At 48.0% G+C, this 16,552-nt stretch overlaps 1 protein-coding gene across 2 annotated transcripts in view; it reads left to right on the plus strand.

Moving 5' to 3' along the window:
- The window catches only part of LOC132764295 (death-associated protein kinase 2-like), a 29,560-nt gene extending 13,008 nt beyond the window's left edge, over positions 1–16,552 (plus strand). For both annotated transcript variants that reach the window (XM_067472433.1, XM_060758228.2), the window contains 12 exons: positions 704–775; positions 915–1,069; positions 2,621–2,842; positions 4,014–4,152; positions 4,428–4,557; positions 6,475–6,523; positions 6,749–6,775; positions 10,467–10,619; positions 10,763–10,808; positions 12,275–12,364; positions 13,049–13,135; positions 16,050–16,552. In XM_067472433.1, coding sequence (XP_067328534.1) covers positions 707–775; positions 915–1,069; positions 2,621–2,842; positions 4,014–4,152; positions 4,428–4,557; positions 6,475–6,523; positions 6,749–6,775; positions 10,467–10,619; positions 10,763–10,808; positions 12,275–12,364; positions 13,049–13,135; positions 16,050–16,130 — 1,248 coding nt within the window. In that variant the 5' untranslated portion in view covers positions 704–706 and the 3' untranslated portion in view covers positions 16,131–16,552. The remainder of the gene's footprint in view (positions 1–703; positions 776–914; positions 1,070–2,620; positions 2,843–4,013; positions 4,153–4,427; positions 4,558–6,474; positions 6,524–6,748; positions 6,776–10,466; positions 10,620–10,762; positions 10,809–12,274; positions 12,365–13,048; positions 13,136–16,049) is intronic.

Below are 16,552 nucleotides of genomic sequence, written 5' to 3' on the forward strand. Positions count from 1 at the left end.
TCAACCATTTCAAAGCTTCCTGTTTGAGTGGTGATGGCATGATCGTCAGCACAGATGAGACTCTTTGTCCCTTCTGGTTTTCCCTATAATAGGCAGTAAGAGCACCTAAAGCTTTGGAGAGCCCCCGTTCAACCATTTCAAAGCTCCCTGCTTGAGCAGTGATGGCACAATCGTCAGCATAAATGAAACTCTCTGTGCCTTCTGGTTTTCCCTGTAATAGGCAGTAAGAGCACCTGAAGCTTTGGAGAGCTTCTGTTCAACCATTTCAAAGCTCCCTGCTTGAGCGGTGATGGCACAATCGTCAGTATAGAGGAAAATGTCTGTCCTTTTCAGCAGTGGCTGATCATTTGTGTAAATGTTAAACATTGATGGAACATGCATGTTCCAACATAAGCCATAATTAGCCATGAAAGAACCCCCTCCCACCGTATCAAATAGTGCATGATTTGAATTGTGTTGGTAGTTGCGGGGTAGTTGCGGGGTAGTTGCGGGGCTACAAGGAGAAGAGGATGTGCCCTGTCCAAACGGGGCAAACAGCTCTTCCTACCCACCACAATAGGGTCCCTCCTGTTGCTTCATGGACTTAGATTGACTTGGAAAAATTCACAGAAAGGAATCCTTTTTAGCCCCCTTATTTTGGGTGTGGAGACAGGGAGATAACTCACCATGGAACTGAAGGGTCCTGTGGACTTGTTTTTGGCAGCTGATGGCCAAGGATGGCGAGGTGGAGGTTCTCACCTGCAGCGAGACCGGGAGCCCAAACAGAGGAAGCAAGGTGAGATGGGCTTTGGGAAGGGGAAGCTTCCATGATGATGGACTACAGGGAGGGGGAAAGTTCTTGCCAAGGTGAGCGTGACTCACCAGACAGAGGTGCCACCATCCTCACTCCGTCCCCTCTTCCTTCTCTTCCTAAGGAGACCCCTCCTACCCTGCAGGGCGATAAGGAGGATGGAGGCGATGACGACGAAGTCTTTGAGACCACAGATGGCCCAACGCCCAGCTCCAGCCCCAGTATCTTCCGGCATGGCAGTGTGGAGGAGTTGTACGAGCTGCTGGAAAAGTTGGGCAGGTGAGGAACTAGAGGGCCAGCTGGTTGGGTGGTTGGCTTCCCAATGGAACCCATAGCAGGTGGGATGTGTGGGGAATCCACACTCCTCTTGGTCAGGATGAAAGAAAGAGCACCTCCCATTCCAGGATTAGAAGGACCCTCTCAAAGTCTCTCCAACCAGAAAAGGAGCTCTTTCCCCATCATATCTCAGGAGCTGTCCTTTCATGATTGACGCCAAGCAGTGGTTTTTAGTTCCACACCATCAGCTTCTCTTGCCTTGTGTAGAGGAAGCCTTCCATTCTTTGGTTTCCTTGGAGAGCTCTTGGGGCCAGGATGAAAGAGAACACCTCCCATTCCAAGACTAGAAGGACCCTTTCAAAGCCTCTCCAACCAGATCCCACCCTATCCAGTAGCTGTCCTTCCATGATTGGCTCCAAGCAGTGGTTCTCCATTCCACATCATCACCTTCTCTTGCCTTGTGTAGAGAAAGCCTTCCATCCTTTGGTTTCTTTGGAGAGCTCTTGGGGCAAGGATGAAAGAGAGCAACCCCCATTCCATGACTAGAAGGACCTTCTAAAGCTTTTCCAACCAGACCCTACCCTATCCAGTAGCTGTCATTCTATGGTTGGCTCCAAGCAATGGTTCTCCGTTCCAAACAATCAGTTTCTCTTGCCTTGTGTAGAGAAAGCTTTCCATCCTTTGGTTTCCTTGGAGAGCTCTTGGGGCCAGGATGAAAGAGAACACCTCCCATTCCAAGACTAGAAGGACCCTCTCAAAGCCTCTCCAACCAGATCCCACCCTATCCAGTAGCTGTCCTTCTATGATTGGCACCTAGCAGTGGTTCTCTGTTCCACATCATCACCTTCTCTTGCCTTGTGTAGAGAAACTCTTCCATCCTTTGGTTACTTTGGAGAGATCTTGGAGCCGGGATGAAAGAGAGCACTTCCCATTCCATGACTAGAAGGACCCTCTAAAGCTTCTCCAACCAGATCCCACCCTATCCAGTAGCTGTCCTTCCATGATTGGCTCCAAGCAGTGGTTCTCCGTTCCACATCATCACCTTCTCTTGCCTTGTGTAAAGAAAGCCTTCCATCCTTTGGTTTCTTTGGAGAGCTCTTGGGGCAAGGATGAAAGAGAGCACCTCCCATTCTATGACTAGAAGGACCTTCTAAAGCTTCTCCAACCAGACCCTACCCTATCCAGTAGCTGTCCTTCTATGGTTGGCTCCAAGCAGTGGTTCTCCGTTCCACATCATCACCTTCTCTTGCCTTTTGTAGAGAAAGCCTTCCATCCTTTGGTTTCTTTGGAGAGCTCTTGGGGCCAGGATGAAAGAGAACACCTCCCATGACTAGAAGGACCCTCTAAAGCTTCTCCAACCAGATCCCACCCTATCCAGTAGCTGTCCTTCCATGATTGGTTCCAGCAGTGGTTCTCTGTTCCATCAACTTCTCTTGCCTTTTGTAGAGAAAGCCTTCCATCCTTTGGTTTTCTTAGAGAGATGTTGGGGCACCAACGGGGTGGGAAGTCCCTCGTCATGCACTTTCTTCCCTTGTGATTCTGGTTTTCCTCCAGCGGTCACTTCGGGGTGGTGAGGCGCTGCCGGGAGCGGGAGACGGACGCCTTCTTTGCAGCCAAGTCGGTCAAGATCCGGAAGCGGAAGGGGAGCCGGCTGGGCCTGGACCGCGAGCAGGTGTCGCGGGAGGTGAACATCCTGCGCCAGCTGCAGCACCCTAACATCATGCGCCTCCATGACGTCTTTGCCAGCAAAGCTGAGATGGTCCTGATCCTGGAGCTGTAAGTCTGATCGGTGATTGGGTATTCGGACAACATGACATTCAGTCCAGTGGAGTCGATAGCGTAAGAGCATCACTTCAATGCTAGTGATCTTTGCTTCTTCCAGCAAGCTGATATTTGTCTGTCTTCCCAAGAGATTTGCAGGATTTTTCAAGGGAAAGCCAATGGAGTTGACTGTGACATCTGTAGACAGTCCACGTTTCACAAGCATAGAACAGGGTTGGGAGGACAATGACTTTATAAACAATCTCCTTGGTCTCCCTATGGATGTCCCGGTCCTCAAACACTCTCAGCTTCATTTGGAAGAATGCTACACTCGCAGAACTCAGGCAGTGTTGCATTTCAGTGTCAATGTTGATGTCTGTAGACAGTCCATGTTTCACAGGCATATAACAGGGTTGGGAGAACAATAGCTTTATAAACAAGCACCTTGGTCTCCCTATGGATTTCCTGGTCTCAAACACTCTCTGCTTCAATCAGAAAAATGCCGCACTCGCAAAGCTCAGGTGGTGTTGTATTTCAGTGTCAATGTTGACATCTGTAGACAGTCCACATTTCACAGGCATATAACAGGGTTGGAAGGACAATGACTTTATAAACAATCTCCTTGGTCTCCCTATGGATGTCCCGGTCCTCAAACACTCTCAGCTTCATTTGGAAGAATGCTGCACTTGCAGAACTCAGGCAGTGTTGCATTTCAGTGTCAATGTTGATGTCTGTAGACAGTCCATGTTTCACAGGCATATAACAGGGTTGGGAGAACAATAGCTTTATAAACAAGCACCTTGACCTCCCTACACATTTCCTGGTCTCAAACACTCTCTGCTTCATTTGGAAGAATGCTGCACTTGTAGAGCTCAGACAGTGTTGTATTTCAGTGTCAGTGTTGACTTCTGTGGAAAGGTGGCTGCCAAGGGAGTGGATATAGTCAACATTTTCACCATTAAGCTGTATTCCTGGCATTGCGGAGGGATTGGCTGGAAGAGTACTTTGGCTTTCTCAATGTTCGATGAAAGGTCGATCTTGTCTGCTTCTTCAACGGCTTTTAGAGTGGCTTGTAGGTTTTCTTTTGAATGTGCATAGATTACACTATCATCCGCATATTGGAGTTGTCCTTGGAAGTCCATGCAGGACCAACTACCTCCATCTTTCTTTCCCTCTCTCCTCTCAGCATCCATGGGGGAGAGCTTTTTGACTTCATTGCTGAGAAGGAGATGCTGACGGAGGAGGCGGCCATTGAGTTCATGGAGCAGATCCTCCGTGGAGTGGCCTACATGCATTCATGCCACATCGCCCACTTTGACCTCAAGGTACCCATCCCGTGAGGGCCATCTTGGCTTGTTCTGGAGGCAGCCGTTTAGCAAGCATCCGTGGACCTTGGTGGCTCCCTGGTTTGGATGGTGGTGCATCATTCCTTTGTTGTGGTCCCTTTGAGATGGCTGTCCACAAACTGGGCATCAAAGGGAGGGAGGGGTGTCTGTAGGGAAACCGTCTCTGTCTCTTTTGCCCTGCTGAGGATGGGCCATTTGGGCATCCTCTCCACTGGCCCTCGCATCCCATGTGGGCTCCTTGGTCCCTCCTGCAGCCGGAGAACATCATGCTCTTCCAGAAGGACGTCCCCAACCCCGCCATCAAGATCATCGACTTTGGTTTGGCCCAAAAGCTGGAGGAAGGTGTGCCCTTCAAAAGTCTTTGTGGGACCCCCCAGTACATCGGTGAGTGGGGAGCCAAAGGAGGGTCTTGTCCTCAAAGAGGGGCCAGTCTAACAACGCTGGTTTAGGTATTGCTCCTCCAGAGTTGCTGTGCGGCTGGGAAGGGAGCGGGCCCCCTTTTCTAAGGTTGTGCTTGCCCTAGACCAGGCATGGGCAAACTTTCTAGCTTGGGGGCCACATACGAGCATTCCCTGCAAGGAGGATATGATGGTAGGAAGAGAAGGAGGAAGGAAAGAGAGAAGGGAGGAAGGGCAAAAGGGAAGGAAGGAAGGATGAGATGGTGGAAGGGAAAGGAGGGAGGGAGGGGAGGACAAAGAGAAGGAAAGAAGGACAAAAGGGAGGAAGGGAATGATCAAGGGTCTGGAGAACAAGCCCTATGAGGAGCGGCTTAGGGAACTGGGCATGTTTAGCCTGAAGAAGAGAAGGCTGAGAGGAGATATGATAGCCATGTATAAATATGTGAGAGGAAGCCACAGGGAGGAGGGAGCAAGCTTGTTTTCTGCTTCCTTGGAGACTAGGACGCAATGGAACAATGGCTTCAAACTACAAGAGAGGAGATTCCATCTGAACATGAGGAAGAACTTCCTGACTGTGAGAGCCGTTCAGCAGTGGAACTCTCTGCCCCGGAGTGTGGTGGAGGCTCCTTCTTTGGAAGCTTTTAAGCAGAGGCTGGATGGCCATTTGTCAGGGGTGATTTGAATGCAATATTCCTGCTTCTTGGCAGAATGGGGTTGGACTGGATGGCCCATGAGGTCTCTTCCAACTCTTTGATTCTATGATTCTATGATGAAAGGAGAAAGAGGGTGAGAGGGAAGGAGGGAGGAAAGAGAGAGGGAAGAAAAGATAAAAGAGAAGGAAAGATGGAAGGAAAGAAGGGAAGGAGGAAGGACAAAGAGAAGGAAGGAAGGATGAAAAGGAGGATGGAAGGAGAAAGGGAGAGAGGGGAGGAAAGAGGGAAGGAAGGAAAGACAAAAGGGAAGGAAGGGATGAAAGGGTGGAAGGGAATGATGGATGGATAGAAGGAGGGGAGGGAAGGAAGGAAGGAAGGGCAAAAGGGATGAAGGGATGGATGGATGGAAGGAGAAAGAGGGAGAGAGGGAAGGAGGGAGGAAAGAAGGAAGGAAAGACAAAAGGGAATGAAGGAAGGAAGGACAGATTAAAGGGTGGATGGAAAGATGGAAGGAAGGGAAGGAGAAAGGATTAAAGTGTGGAAGGGAAGGAGGGAAGGAGAAAGAGGGAGAGAGGGAAGGAGGGAGAAAAGAGGGATGGGAGAAAAGACAAGAAGGAAGGAAGGAAGGAAGGAAGGAAGGAAGGAAGGAAGGAAGGAAGGAAGAAGAAAGAGGGAGAGAAGGAGGAAAGAGGGAAGGAAAGGAGGAAGGATAAAGGAAGAAAGGGAGGAAAAGAATCAAGGAAGGGAAGGATAAAGGAAAGAGAAAAAAGGAAAGACAAAAGGGAAGGAAGGAGAAAGAGGAAGGGAAGGAGGAAAGAGGGAAGGAAGGATGAAAAGGGTGGAAGGAAAGGCTGGGAGGAGAAAGAGGGAGGGGGGAGGAAAGGAGGAAGGAAAGACAAAAGGGAGGGAAGGGTGGAAGGGAAGGAACGATGGATGGAAGGATGAAAGGAAGGAGGAAGGGAAGAGAGAAGGAAGGAAAGACAAAAGGGACGAAGGGAAGGAGAAATGAGAAAGGGAAGGAAGGAAGGACAAAAGGGTGGAAGGGAAGGAAGGAGGGATGGAGAAAGAGGGAGGTAAGGAAGGAAGGAAGGAAGGATAGAACGGTGAGAGAGAGGAGGCCCAGAGGAAAGAGCCCAAGGAGCCACACCTGGTTTCCCCATACCTGCCCTAGACCCTTCTCCTGAGTAGCCACTTTGCCCCAGAGGCAGCTCAAGCCTTTCCTTCTCCTCTCTTCCTCTTCTCTTCCTCAGCTCCTGAAGTGATCAACTATGAGGCTTTGAGCACAGCCACAGACATGTGGTAAGTCTCCCTTTCCCTTTTTCACTGACTCCTGGGCAGGAAGGGAGCCAAGGCCCCCAGGAAGTGGTTGCAAACCAGACATGCACAGATGCACTCTTCCTCTGTCTTCCTCTTCCTTTGATCCCTCTGTCCCTCTTTGCCACCCGCAAAGCAGATCTGGCAAACGTCTTCTTGGCATTTCTTCAGCCTCCACTTCACTCTTCCTCTCCCTCTTTTTTTTTGCAGGAGCATCGGCGTCATCACATACATCTTGTAAGTCACTCAAAGTCTCTTTATGTTTACCTGTGGGGATTTCGGAGTTTATGACACTTGGCCTCCCAGTGACATTAGGAATCACTGGTTTGCTATGAGTTTTCCAACCTGCCTGGCCATATTCCAGAAGCACTCTCTCCTGACGTTTCGCCCACATCTACGGCAGGCATCCTCAGAGGTTGTGAGATCTGTTGGAAACTTGGCAAGTGGGATTTATATATTTATTTCTTATTTATTTATTTGCGGCATTTATATGCCGCTCTTCTCACCCCAAAGGGGACTCAGAGCGGCTTACAATATATATTTTCATACAATATATTATATTATTAGCATAGTCCAATATCAGTATATATTACTATATTGCACTATACCATTATATTGTAATATTATTAGTAATATATTAGTAATATATCTGGGGAATAATGTCCAGAATGGGAGAAAGAACTCTTGTCTGCTGGGGGCAGGTGGGAATGTTGCAATTGGCCAGCTTGATTAGCATTGAATAACCTTGCAGCTTCAAAGCCTGGCTGCTTCCTGCCTGGGGAACTCCTTTGTCGGAAGGTGTTCGCAGGCCCTGATTGTTTCATGTCTGGATTTCCCCCCCTTTTTTAGTGTTACTCTTTATTTACTATCCTGATTTTAGAGTTTTTTTAATACTGGTAGCCAGATATTGTTCATTTTCATGGTCTCCTCCTTTCTGTTGAAATTGCCCAAATGCTTGTGGATTTCTATGGCTTCTCTGTGTAGCCTGACATGGTGGTTGTCGGAGTAGTCCAGCATTTCTGTGTTCTCAAATAATTTGCTGTGTCCAGGTTGGTTCATCAAGCGCTCTGCTATGACTGACTTCGCTGAATGGCCTTGCAGCTTCAAAGCCTGGCTGCTTCCTGCGTAGGGGAATCCTTTGTTGGGAGGTGTTTGCTGGCCCTGGTTGTTTCATGTCAGGAATTCCCCTGTTTTGTTAGTGTTCCTCTTTAAAATCAGGACTGTAAATTAAGAGCAACACTCAAAAAAGAGAAGACTTCTAGACAGGGCCAGCTTATTTATTTATTTTATGACATTTACTGTATATACTCGAGTATAAGCCGACCTGAATATAAGCCGAAGCGTCTAATTTTACCACAATAAACTGGGGAAATGTATTGACTCGAGTATAAGCCAAGGGTGAGAAATGCAAAATAAAAATAGATACCAATAAAATTACATTAATTGAGGCTTCAGTAGGTTAAATGCTTTTGGATATTTATATAAAACTGTAAAACTGTAATTTAAGATAAAACTCCGATTAAACCATGATTCTCACATTCTTCCATGTAAATGTGCTCACCTATCTTTCCCATAATAATGAAGAGAGTAAAATAATATATGTAATAATAATAATAATAATAATAATAAATAGAGAAAAATAATAAATGCAACAATAATAAATAGAGTAAAATATTAAAGGTAATAAAATAATACCAATAACAGAATAAAATAATAAATAATCTTGAGTATAAACCGAGGGGAGCTTTTTCAGCCGAAAAAGGGGGCTGAAAAATTAGGCTTATACTCGAGTATAAACAGTATATGCCGCCCTTCACACCCTTAAAGGGACTCAGAGTGGCTTACAAGATATATATACATACAATATATTATATTATTAGCATAGTACAATATCAGTATTCTATATTACTATATTGTACTATATCATTATATTGTAATATTATTAGTAATATTATGTGTAAAATAAAATATATAATTATAATAGTATTATTATGATATATTACATTATAATATTATAAATATTATATGTATATACAATATACTATATGTATATTATATATTATATTATATTATATTATATTATATTATTAGCATAGCACAGGAGACAAGGTGGAACTGTCCCCTGGCCCCCACTCTCTTCACTCTGGCCCAGAGCCACAGTTGGTGCTGGTTGGAGGGGTCCCCAACTGACGACATATGCAAGAGACAAGATGGAACTGTCCCCTGGCCCCCTCTCTCTTCACTCTGGCCCAGAGCAGCAGTTGGTGGTGGGGAGAGGGGTCCCCAACTGATTACATATGTAGGAGACAAGATGGAACTGTCCCCTGGCCCCCACTCTCTTCACTCTGGCCCAGAGCCACAGTTGGTGGCGGGGAGAGGGGTCCCCAACTGATTACATATGTAGGAGACAAGATGGAACTGTCCCCTGGCCCCCTCTCTCTTCACTCTGGCCCAGAGCAGCAGTTGGTGGTGGGGAGAGGGGTCCCCAACTGATTACATATGTAGGAGACAAGATGGAACTGTCCCCTGGCCCCCACTCTCTTCACTCTGGCCCAGAGCCACAGTTGGTGGCGGGGAGAGGGGTCCCCAACTGATTACATATGTAGGAGACAAGATGGAACTGTCCCCTGGCCCCCACTCTCTTCACTCTGGCCCAGAGCCACAGTTGGTGGCGGGGAGAGGGGTCCCCAACTGATTACATATGTAGGAGACAAGATGGAACTGTCCCCTGGCCCCCTCTCTCTTCACTCTGGCCCAGAGCAGCAGTTGGTGGTGGGGAGAGGGGTCCCCAACTGATTACATATGTAGGAGACAAGATGGAACTGTCCCCTGGCCCCCACTCTCTTCACTCTGGCCCAGAGCCACAGTTGGTGGCGGGGAGAGGGGTCCCCAACTGATTACATATGTAGGAGACAAGATGGAACTGTCCCCTGGCCCCCACTCTCTTCACTCTGGCCCAGAGCCACAGTTGGTGGCGGGGAGAGGGGTCCCCAACTGATTACATATGTAGGAGACAAGATGGAACTGTCCCCTGGCCCCCTCTCTCTTCACTCTGGCCCAGAGCAGCAGTTGGTGGTGGGGAGAGGGGTCCCCAACTGATTACATATGTAGGAGACAAGATGGAACTGTCCCCTGGCCCCCTCTCTCTTCACTCTGGCCCAGAGCAGCAGTTGGTGGCGGGGAGAGGGGTCCCCAACTGATTACATATGTAGGAGACAAGATGGAACTGTCCCCTGGCCCCCTCTCTCTTCACTCTGGCCCAGAGCCGCAGTTGGTGGCGGGGAGAGGGGTCCCCAACTGATGACATGCAGGGGACAAGGTGGAACTGTCCCTGGACTCCTCTCTCTTCACTCTGGCCCAGAGTAGCAGTTGGTGGCGGGGAGAGGGTTCCCCAACTGATGACATATGCAGGAGACAAGATGGAACTGTCCCCTGGACCCCTCCCCCTTCACTCTGGCCCGGAGCCGCAGTTGGTGCTGGTTGGAGGGGTCCCCAACTGACGACATATGCAAGAGACAAGATGGAACTGTCCCCTGGCCCCCTCTCTTTTCACTCTGGCCCAGAGAAGCAGTTGGTGCTGGGGAGAGGGGTCCCCAACTGATGACATATGCAGGAGACAAGGTGGAACTGTCCCCTGGACCCCTCTCTCTTCACTCTGGCCCAGAGCAGCAGTTGGTGGTGGAGAGAGGGGTTCCCAACTGATGACAAATGCAGGAGACAAGGTGAAACTGTCCCTTGGACCCCTCTCTCTTCACTCTGGCCCAAAGTCGCAGTTTGTGCTGTGTGGAGGGTTTCCCAACTGATGACATATGCAGGAGACAAGATGGAACTGTCCCCTGGCCCCCCTCTCTCCTCCAGGCGAGTCACCATTGAAAGCAGTCTTACCTGCTGAACTTCCTCCAAGCCCGTTGTCCCCTTCCTCTCCCAGGCTGAGCGGCATGTCCCCGTTCCAGGGCGAGACGGACCCAGAAACCCTCTCCAACGTGGTCGCCGGCAACTATGAGTTTGAGGAGAAGTACTTCAGCCAGACCTCGGAGATGGCCAAGGACTTCATCCAGCAGCTTCTGGTCAAGGAGCCTGGGTAATGCCCCACAGGGGAATCCCTGTCCTTCCTAGGAGCCAGCAAGTTCCTTATAGTTGGGGTGGAGGGAAGGCAAGAGACCTGTCTGCAGAGAGGAGAGGTTGGAATACACGAATGTGGGAAGCTTTCCTTGTGTCTTTCAGAAACCGGATGACGGCCAGCGAGTGCCTCAGGCACCCATGGATTAAGGTGAGAAAGCTGGACATGGGAGGCAAATAGTACATGTCTAAGGAGTAGATGATCCTGGGCAATTGGTTCTTTGTAGGATGAGACCCATGAGACCCAAGTGTAGGGTCAGTAGAAGCGGGGAGGCAAGCCTAGTTCATGGTCCTACTACCTGTTGGGAGAGGAGTGTGTTGGGCAATTGGGCTTATTAAAAAATGACTCTCCCCATAAATGTGCAGCAGAGTCAATTATTAGTAGCACCAGTAATCCAAAATGATAAAGGAACAAAAACACAGAGACCAATGTTATCTCTTCCTTGGGAAGCTTTTCTCTATAGCAAAATAATATGGTTGCAGTATTTACAAGAACAAGGTTTCCATAACACAAATACTTCCTTCTTTGCTTCCATGTTGGGCTTCTTTCTTATCCAGATAAACAGCTTCGCTCTCACAGAGCCTCTTCTCACACCGAACTTACACAGGAGATTTACACACAGAAGCCTTCGCACTCAAGCTTCACGTACAAGGCATTCTCATTCTGAGGCCTGCCTCACACACTGAGGCATTCTCTCACACTGTCATCTTCTGATACTGAGGCCTGTCTCACACACTGAGGCGTTCTCTCACACTGATGCCTTCTCATACTGAGGCCCACCTCACTATGGCATTCTCTCACACTGACACATTCTCATACTGAAGCCTACCTCACACACTGAAGCATCCTCTCATACTGAGGCCTATTTCACACACTGAAGCATTTTCTCACACTGATGCCTTCTCATACTGAGGCCTATCTCACACACTGAGGCATTCACTCACACTGACACCTTCTCATACTGAGGCCTACCTCACACACTGAGGCATTCTCTCACATTGACGCCTTCTCATACTGAGGCCTATCTCACACACTGAAGCATTTTCTCACACTGACACCTTCTCATACTGAGGCCTACCTTACACACTGAGGCATTCTCTCACACTGACATCTTCTGATACTGAGGCCTAGCCCACACACTGAGGCGTTTTGTCACACTGACACCTTCTCATACTGAGGCCTACCTCACACACTGAGGCATTCTCTCACACTGACACTTTCTCATACTGAGGCCTACCTCACACTGAGGCCCTTGTCCCACTAAAGTCTCTTTCAGACTGAGGCCTCTCTCACACTGAGGAGAACTAACACTGAGGCCAACTAAGCTACAGGCACATATAACTACAGCTTTTGTTGAGTCATTGCATCGATTTAACCCTTTCGCTTGACTCACATTTTTGTAATTAAAAATACCTATTATTTTTACTAGGTATGTGTGTCCCTCCAGATGCTGGACTGCAGCATCATCCCTGTTGGCCAGGCCAGAACTGTTGGCTTGGCCAACAGTGAGGAATGATGGGAGCTGCTGGATCGTCTCTTCGCTCCCTCTTTCCAAAAGTGCAGGGAGCAAGAACCCTGGAATCATGAATGCTTACTTCTCCCCTTTCCAATTCCAGCCCTTAAACCGGAAGCAAGCCATGAACCGGAGCCGGTCCTCCATCAACATGAAGAACTTCCGCAAATTCAATGCTCGTCGGAAGTGGAAGGTAAACAGAGAGGCTGGGCCTTGGAGTCACCAGAGCTGGTACCACAAACACACTTTGGGCCTGTTTGTCTGTGGCTTCATGTCTGGAGGCCCCAAGGGTCAGGCAACAGTGTCCAAAGGATTTTGAACTGCGGGGAGGCATGGCTCTTGGGGGCAGCCTTCCTTTCTGCTCAGTACTATGGGTAGAAAGGAAGGTGTGTGTAAAGGGCTGGGCTTTAATCACCAGCAGCCATAAGATCACACCAATTGTAAGGTTGGCAGTTTGAAGCCCAGGTCAGAGTGAGCACCCGACCTTCAGCCCAGCTTACTGTCCACCTAAGCTGTTCGAAAACAGCTGTGAGTAGAGAAATTATGTTCCGCTTAAGCGGGGAGGTATTTTACGCCACCACAAAAAGGAAGCGCCAGAAAATGCCGGTGATCAAAAGAATGGAGGAAAGTCTGTGATCAAGTAGTCGTCATCATAGAGGATGGAACGATAGCACCCCCTGTGGCCAAAATCGAGCTCAACCTCCAGGACGCTGAAAGTGGGGAAAATACCTCTATCTGTTGTCTGTCCTGTCTGTCTAACGGCATTGAATATTTGCAGAGCATATGTTTTGTGAACTACCCTGAGTCCCCTTTGGGGTGAGAGGGGCGGAATATAAATGCTGTAAATGAATTCTTCCCTTGCCATCCCTCTTGGCAGCTCTCCTACAACATGGTGTCTGCCTGCAACCGCCTGTGCCGCATGGGTCTCCTGTGCCAGCAGCGGAGGGAAGAGGAAGAGATATTGGTGGGTGATGCATTCGAGAGGGTGCCTGGCAGAGGGGGGGATCCATTTTGTCTTAAGCTTGTTTGATTGGCAGGAAGGGTATAGCCTGGAGCAGTGTTTCCCAAACTGGGGGTTGGGACCCCTGGAGGGGTCACGAGGGGGGTGTCAGAGGGATCGCCAAAGACCATCAGAAAACACAGTTGATTGTGAGGGTTCTGTGTGGGAAGTTTGGCCCAATTCTATCATTAGTGGGATTTAGAATGCTCTTTGATTGTAGGTGAACTATAAATCCCTGCAACTACAACTCCCAAATGTCAAGGTCTATTTTCCCCAAACCACCATATTTGGGCATATTGAGTATTCATGCCAAGTTTGGTCCAGACCTATCATTGTTTGAGTCCATAGTGCTCTCTGAATGTAGATGAACTACAACTCCAAAACCCAAGGTCAGTACCCACCAAACCCTTCCAATATTTTCTATTGATCACAGGAGTTCTGTGTGCCAAGTTTGGTCCAATTCCATCATTGGTGGAGTTCAGAGTGCTCTTTGATTGTACGAGTGGTATTTTTTAAGTAAGGTCCGTTTGAACATAAGTACACAACGAAAGTTTATTTCAAAAAAGTAAATTTATTTTCAGAAAGTACATACTTCACTCTATTTTTCGACATAGTTGCCAAGTTTGTTCAAACACTTATCATACCTCTGAACCAATTTTAAAATACCCTCTTCATAAAAACTTGCCGCCTGCTCCGATAACCAAGAGTTCACTGTAATCAAAGAAGGGCGACTGGAGTGGTCCTCATCATGGATGTTGTCACTGCCATCGTTGAATTGTCGTACCCACTTACGCACTTTGCTTTCACTCATCACAGTATCACCATACACTTCACAAATCTGTCGCTGAATTTCTGCAGCAGGCAGGTTCCTTGTTGACCAAAAACCGTATCACTGGGCGAACCTCACATGCGGAGGGTGAGTTGATAGTCTTAAACATTTTTAAAGCACAGAACAGAACCGTACAGGTTAGCTACAGAGTGGAAACTGAGCACAGTTGTTCCCAAGGCATGCCGGTACACAACACATGCGCTCGTTGCGGTATGCGCGCGAACTACTAGTGTCTACAACAAAACGGACCTTACTTAAAAAATACCCCTCGTAGATGAACTATAAATCCCAGCAACTACAACTCCCAAATGTCAAGGTCTATTTTCCCTAAATACCACCAGTTTTCACATTTGGGCATATTGAGTATTCGTGCCAAGTTTGGTCCAGATCCATCATTGTTTGTGTCCACAGTGCTCTCTGGATGTAGGAGAACTATAACTCCCAAACGCAAGGTCAATGCCCACCAAACCCTTCTAGTATTTTCCATTGATCGTGGGAGTTCTGTATGCCAAGTTGATGGAGTTCAGAACGCTCTTTGATTGTAGGTGAACTATAAATCTCAGCAACCTCAACTCCCAAATGTCAAGGTCTATATTCCCTAAACACCACCAGTGTTCACAATTGGCCATATTGAGTGTCCATGCCAAGTTTGGTCTAGATCCATCATTATTGGGTCCACAGTGCTCTCTGGATGTAGGTGAACTATAACTCTCAAGATCAATGCCCACCAAACCTTTCCAGTATTTTCTGTTGGTCACGGGAGTTCTGTGTGCCAAGTTTGGTTCAATTCCATTATTGGTGGGGTTCAGAATGCTCTTTGATTGTAGGTGAACTATAAATCCCAGTATAAAAAAGATCAACGTAATCTTTGGGCAGAGGGAACAAGCAATCCTACCTGCTGCCCACCAGTGTGAAGCGTTAACGTTCAGCTGGACACTACTTTAACAAGGATATCTGGCTGTGACAAAGGGGGAAAGACTCTCTTATCCCACCTCAGTTAATATTGCTGAGTGACCAACTGTATTAACGATGTTAATGACCGATGTACTAGGTAGATTCGCCGCCGCCACCTCAATTAATGTCTGAGGAAAACATAAGTGTGAATGTGAAATAGGTAAAATATGTTCAAGCCCTTAGTTCTTCTTTAACAACTGCTTCTTTTGCTGACTGGACTGAAATCAAGTTGTCTTTAGGCTAGCTGAGATCTAAGGAGTGTGATAGACCGAGGCAGACACCAGTTGAAGATGAAATTAGAAACAGGTTTATTTAAAACTTAGTGAACAAATCAACTCTTAATAAGAGTGGTACAAAAGCGTAATGTGGTTACTGAGGCTTAGCTGGTTAGACAAACAGTCTTTCTTTAACTTTTGTTCCCTGTGAGTTCCTTGCTTCACACTGTTCACTAACTCTGACTCAGTGTGTCCCTGAGAACAGGCCACTGACTGCCTCACAGAGCAAACATGCTTTCCTTCACTGACCCTTCTAAGTACAGTGACACAGGAACCTTTGCCTTCCCTATGCCTTCCCTATGCTCTAATCCCAAGGCTCACTTCAAAAGTTTTCCCTCCCTGTCTAAATTCTTCACAGCTCCCTCTTCCAAACTATCCTTCTACACTCTTCGATGTTTAAGGCTCTTCTCCCCCAGCTTGTCAAAAAGACGCAGCCTTTTTCCCCTCTAAAAGCTAACTCCTCCCCTGACTGCTCTAGCCAATCAGGAGTCTGCTGACTCCTCCCTCTTGCCTCTTGGCTCCCTGCCTATCTCTGAACATGTCAGCTACTGACTTCCAGGCCTCGGCCTTCCTGGCAAAAGGTTAGATTCATCACACCCAGCAACTACAATTCCCAAATGACAAAATCAATCCCCACCAACTCCATGAAAATAATGTTATGGTTAGGGGTCACCACAACATGAGGAACTGCATTAAGGGATCACGGCATTAGGAAGGTGGAGAAACACTGGGATCCATAGAGATCCCTCCAGGAGCCCCCTCCCCAACCAACCCTGAGCCTGGCTGCTCCCTCATTCTGCCTTTCTTGCCTCCCTTGCAGCGTGACTGTGAGAGCGACCAGGAGGATGTGACCACCAGCCCCGTGGCCGTGCTCCGCAGGCGGAGAAGCATCTGCTCCTGAAATCAAGGCATACTAAACAATGTCGGACCTTCCCAGCCGGATCCCATTCCAGCTGCAAAGGAGGGATGGGGGAATGTATTGCCGAAGGCTTTCATGGCTGGAATCACTAGTTCGTTGTGTGTTTTCCGGTTTGTCTGGCCATGTTCCAGAAGCATTATCTCCTGACGTTTCGCCTGCATCTATGGCAGGCATCCCTACAGCAGGGATGGTGAGCCCAAAGGACTCTGGAGAAGACACCAAAGGAACCAAAGCAAGATGTCTCCTCTCCTTTGCAATTCCTTGACACTCAATGCAACGAGGTTGGTAGGCGATTCGTTATGTGCCAACAAAACTAATGTGAAACGTGTTCCAGTTGGAGGTCAAGAGCCAGGTATTGGGGGACCTTTTTGAGGCACTCCTTGCCAAACCGGAGCGTCAGTCTC

The sequence above is a fragment of the Anolis sagrei genome, chromosome 12, assembly GCF_037176765.1.
Source record: "Anolis sagrei isolate rAnoSag1 chromosome 12, rAnoSag1.mat, whole genome shotgun sequence".
NCBI classification, from domain to species: domain Eukaryota; kingdom Metazoa; phylum Chordata; class Lepidosauria; order Squamata; family Dactyloidae; genus Anolis; species Anolis sagrei.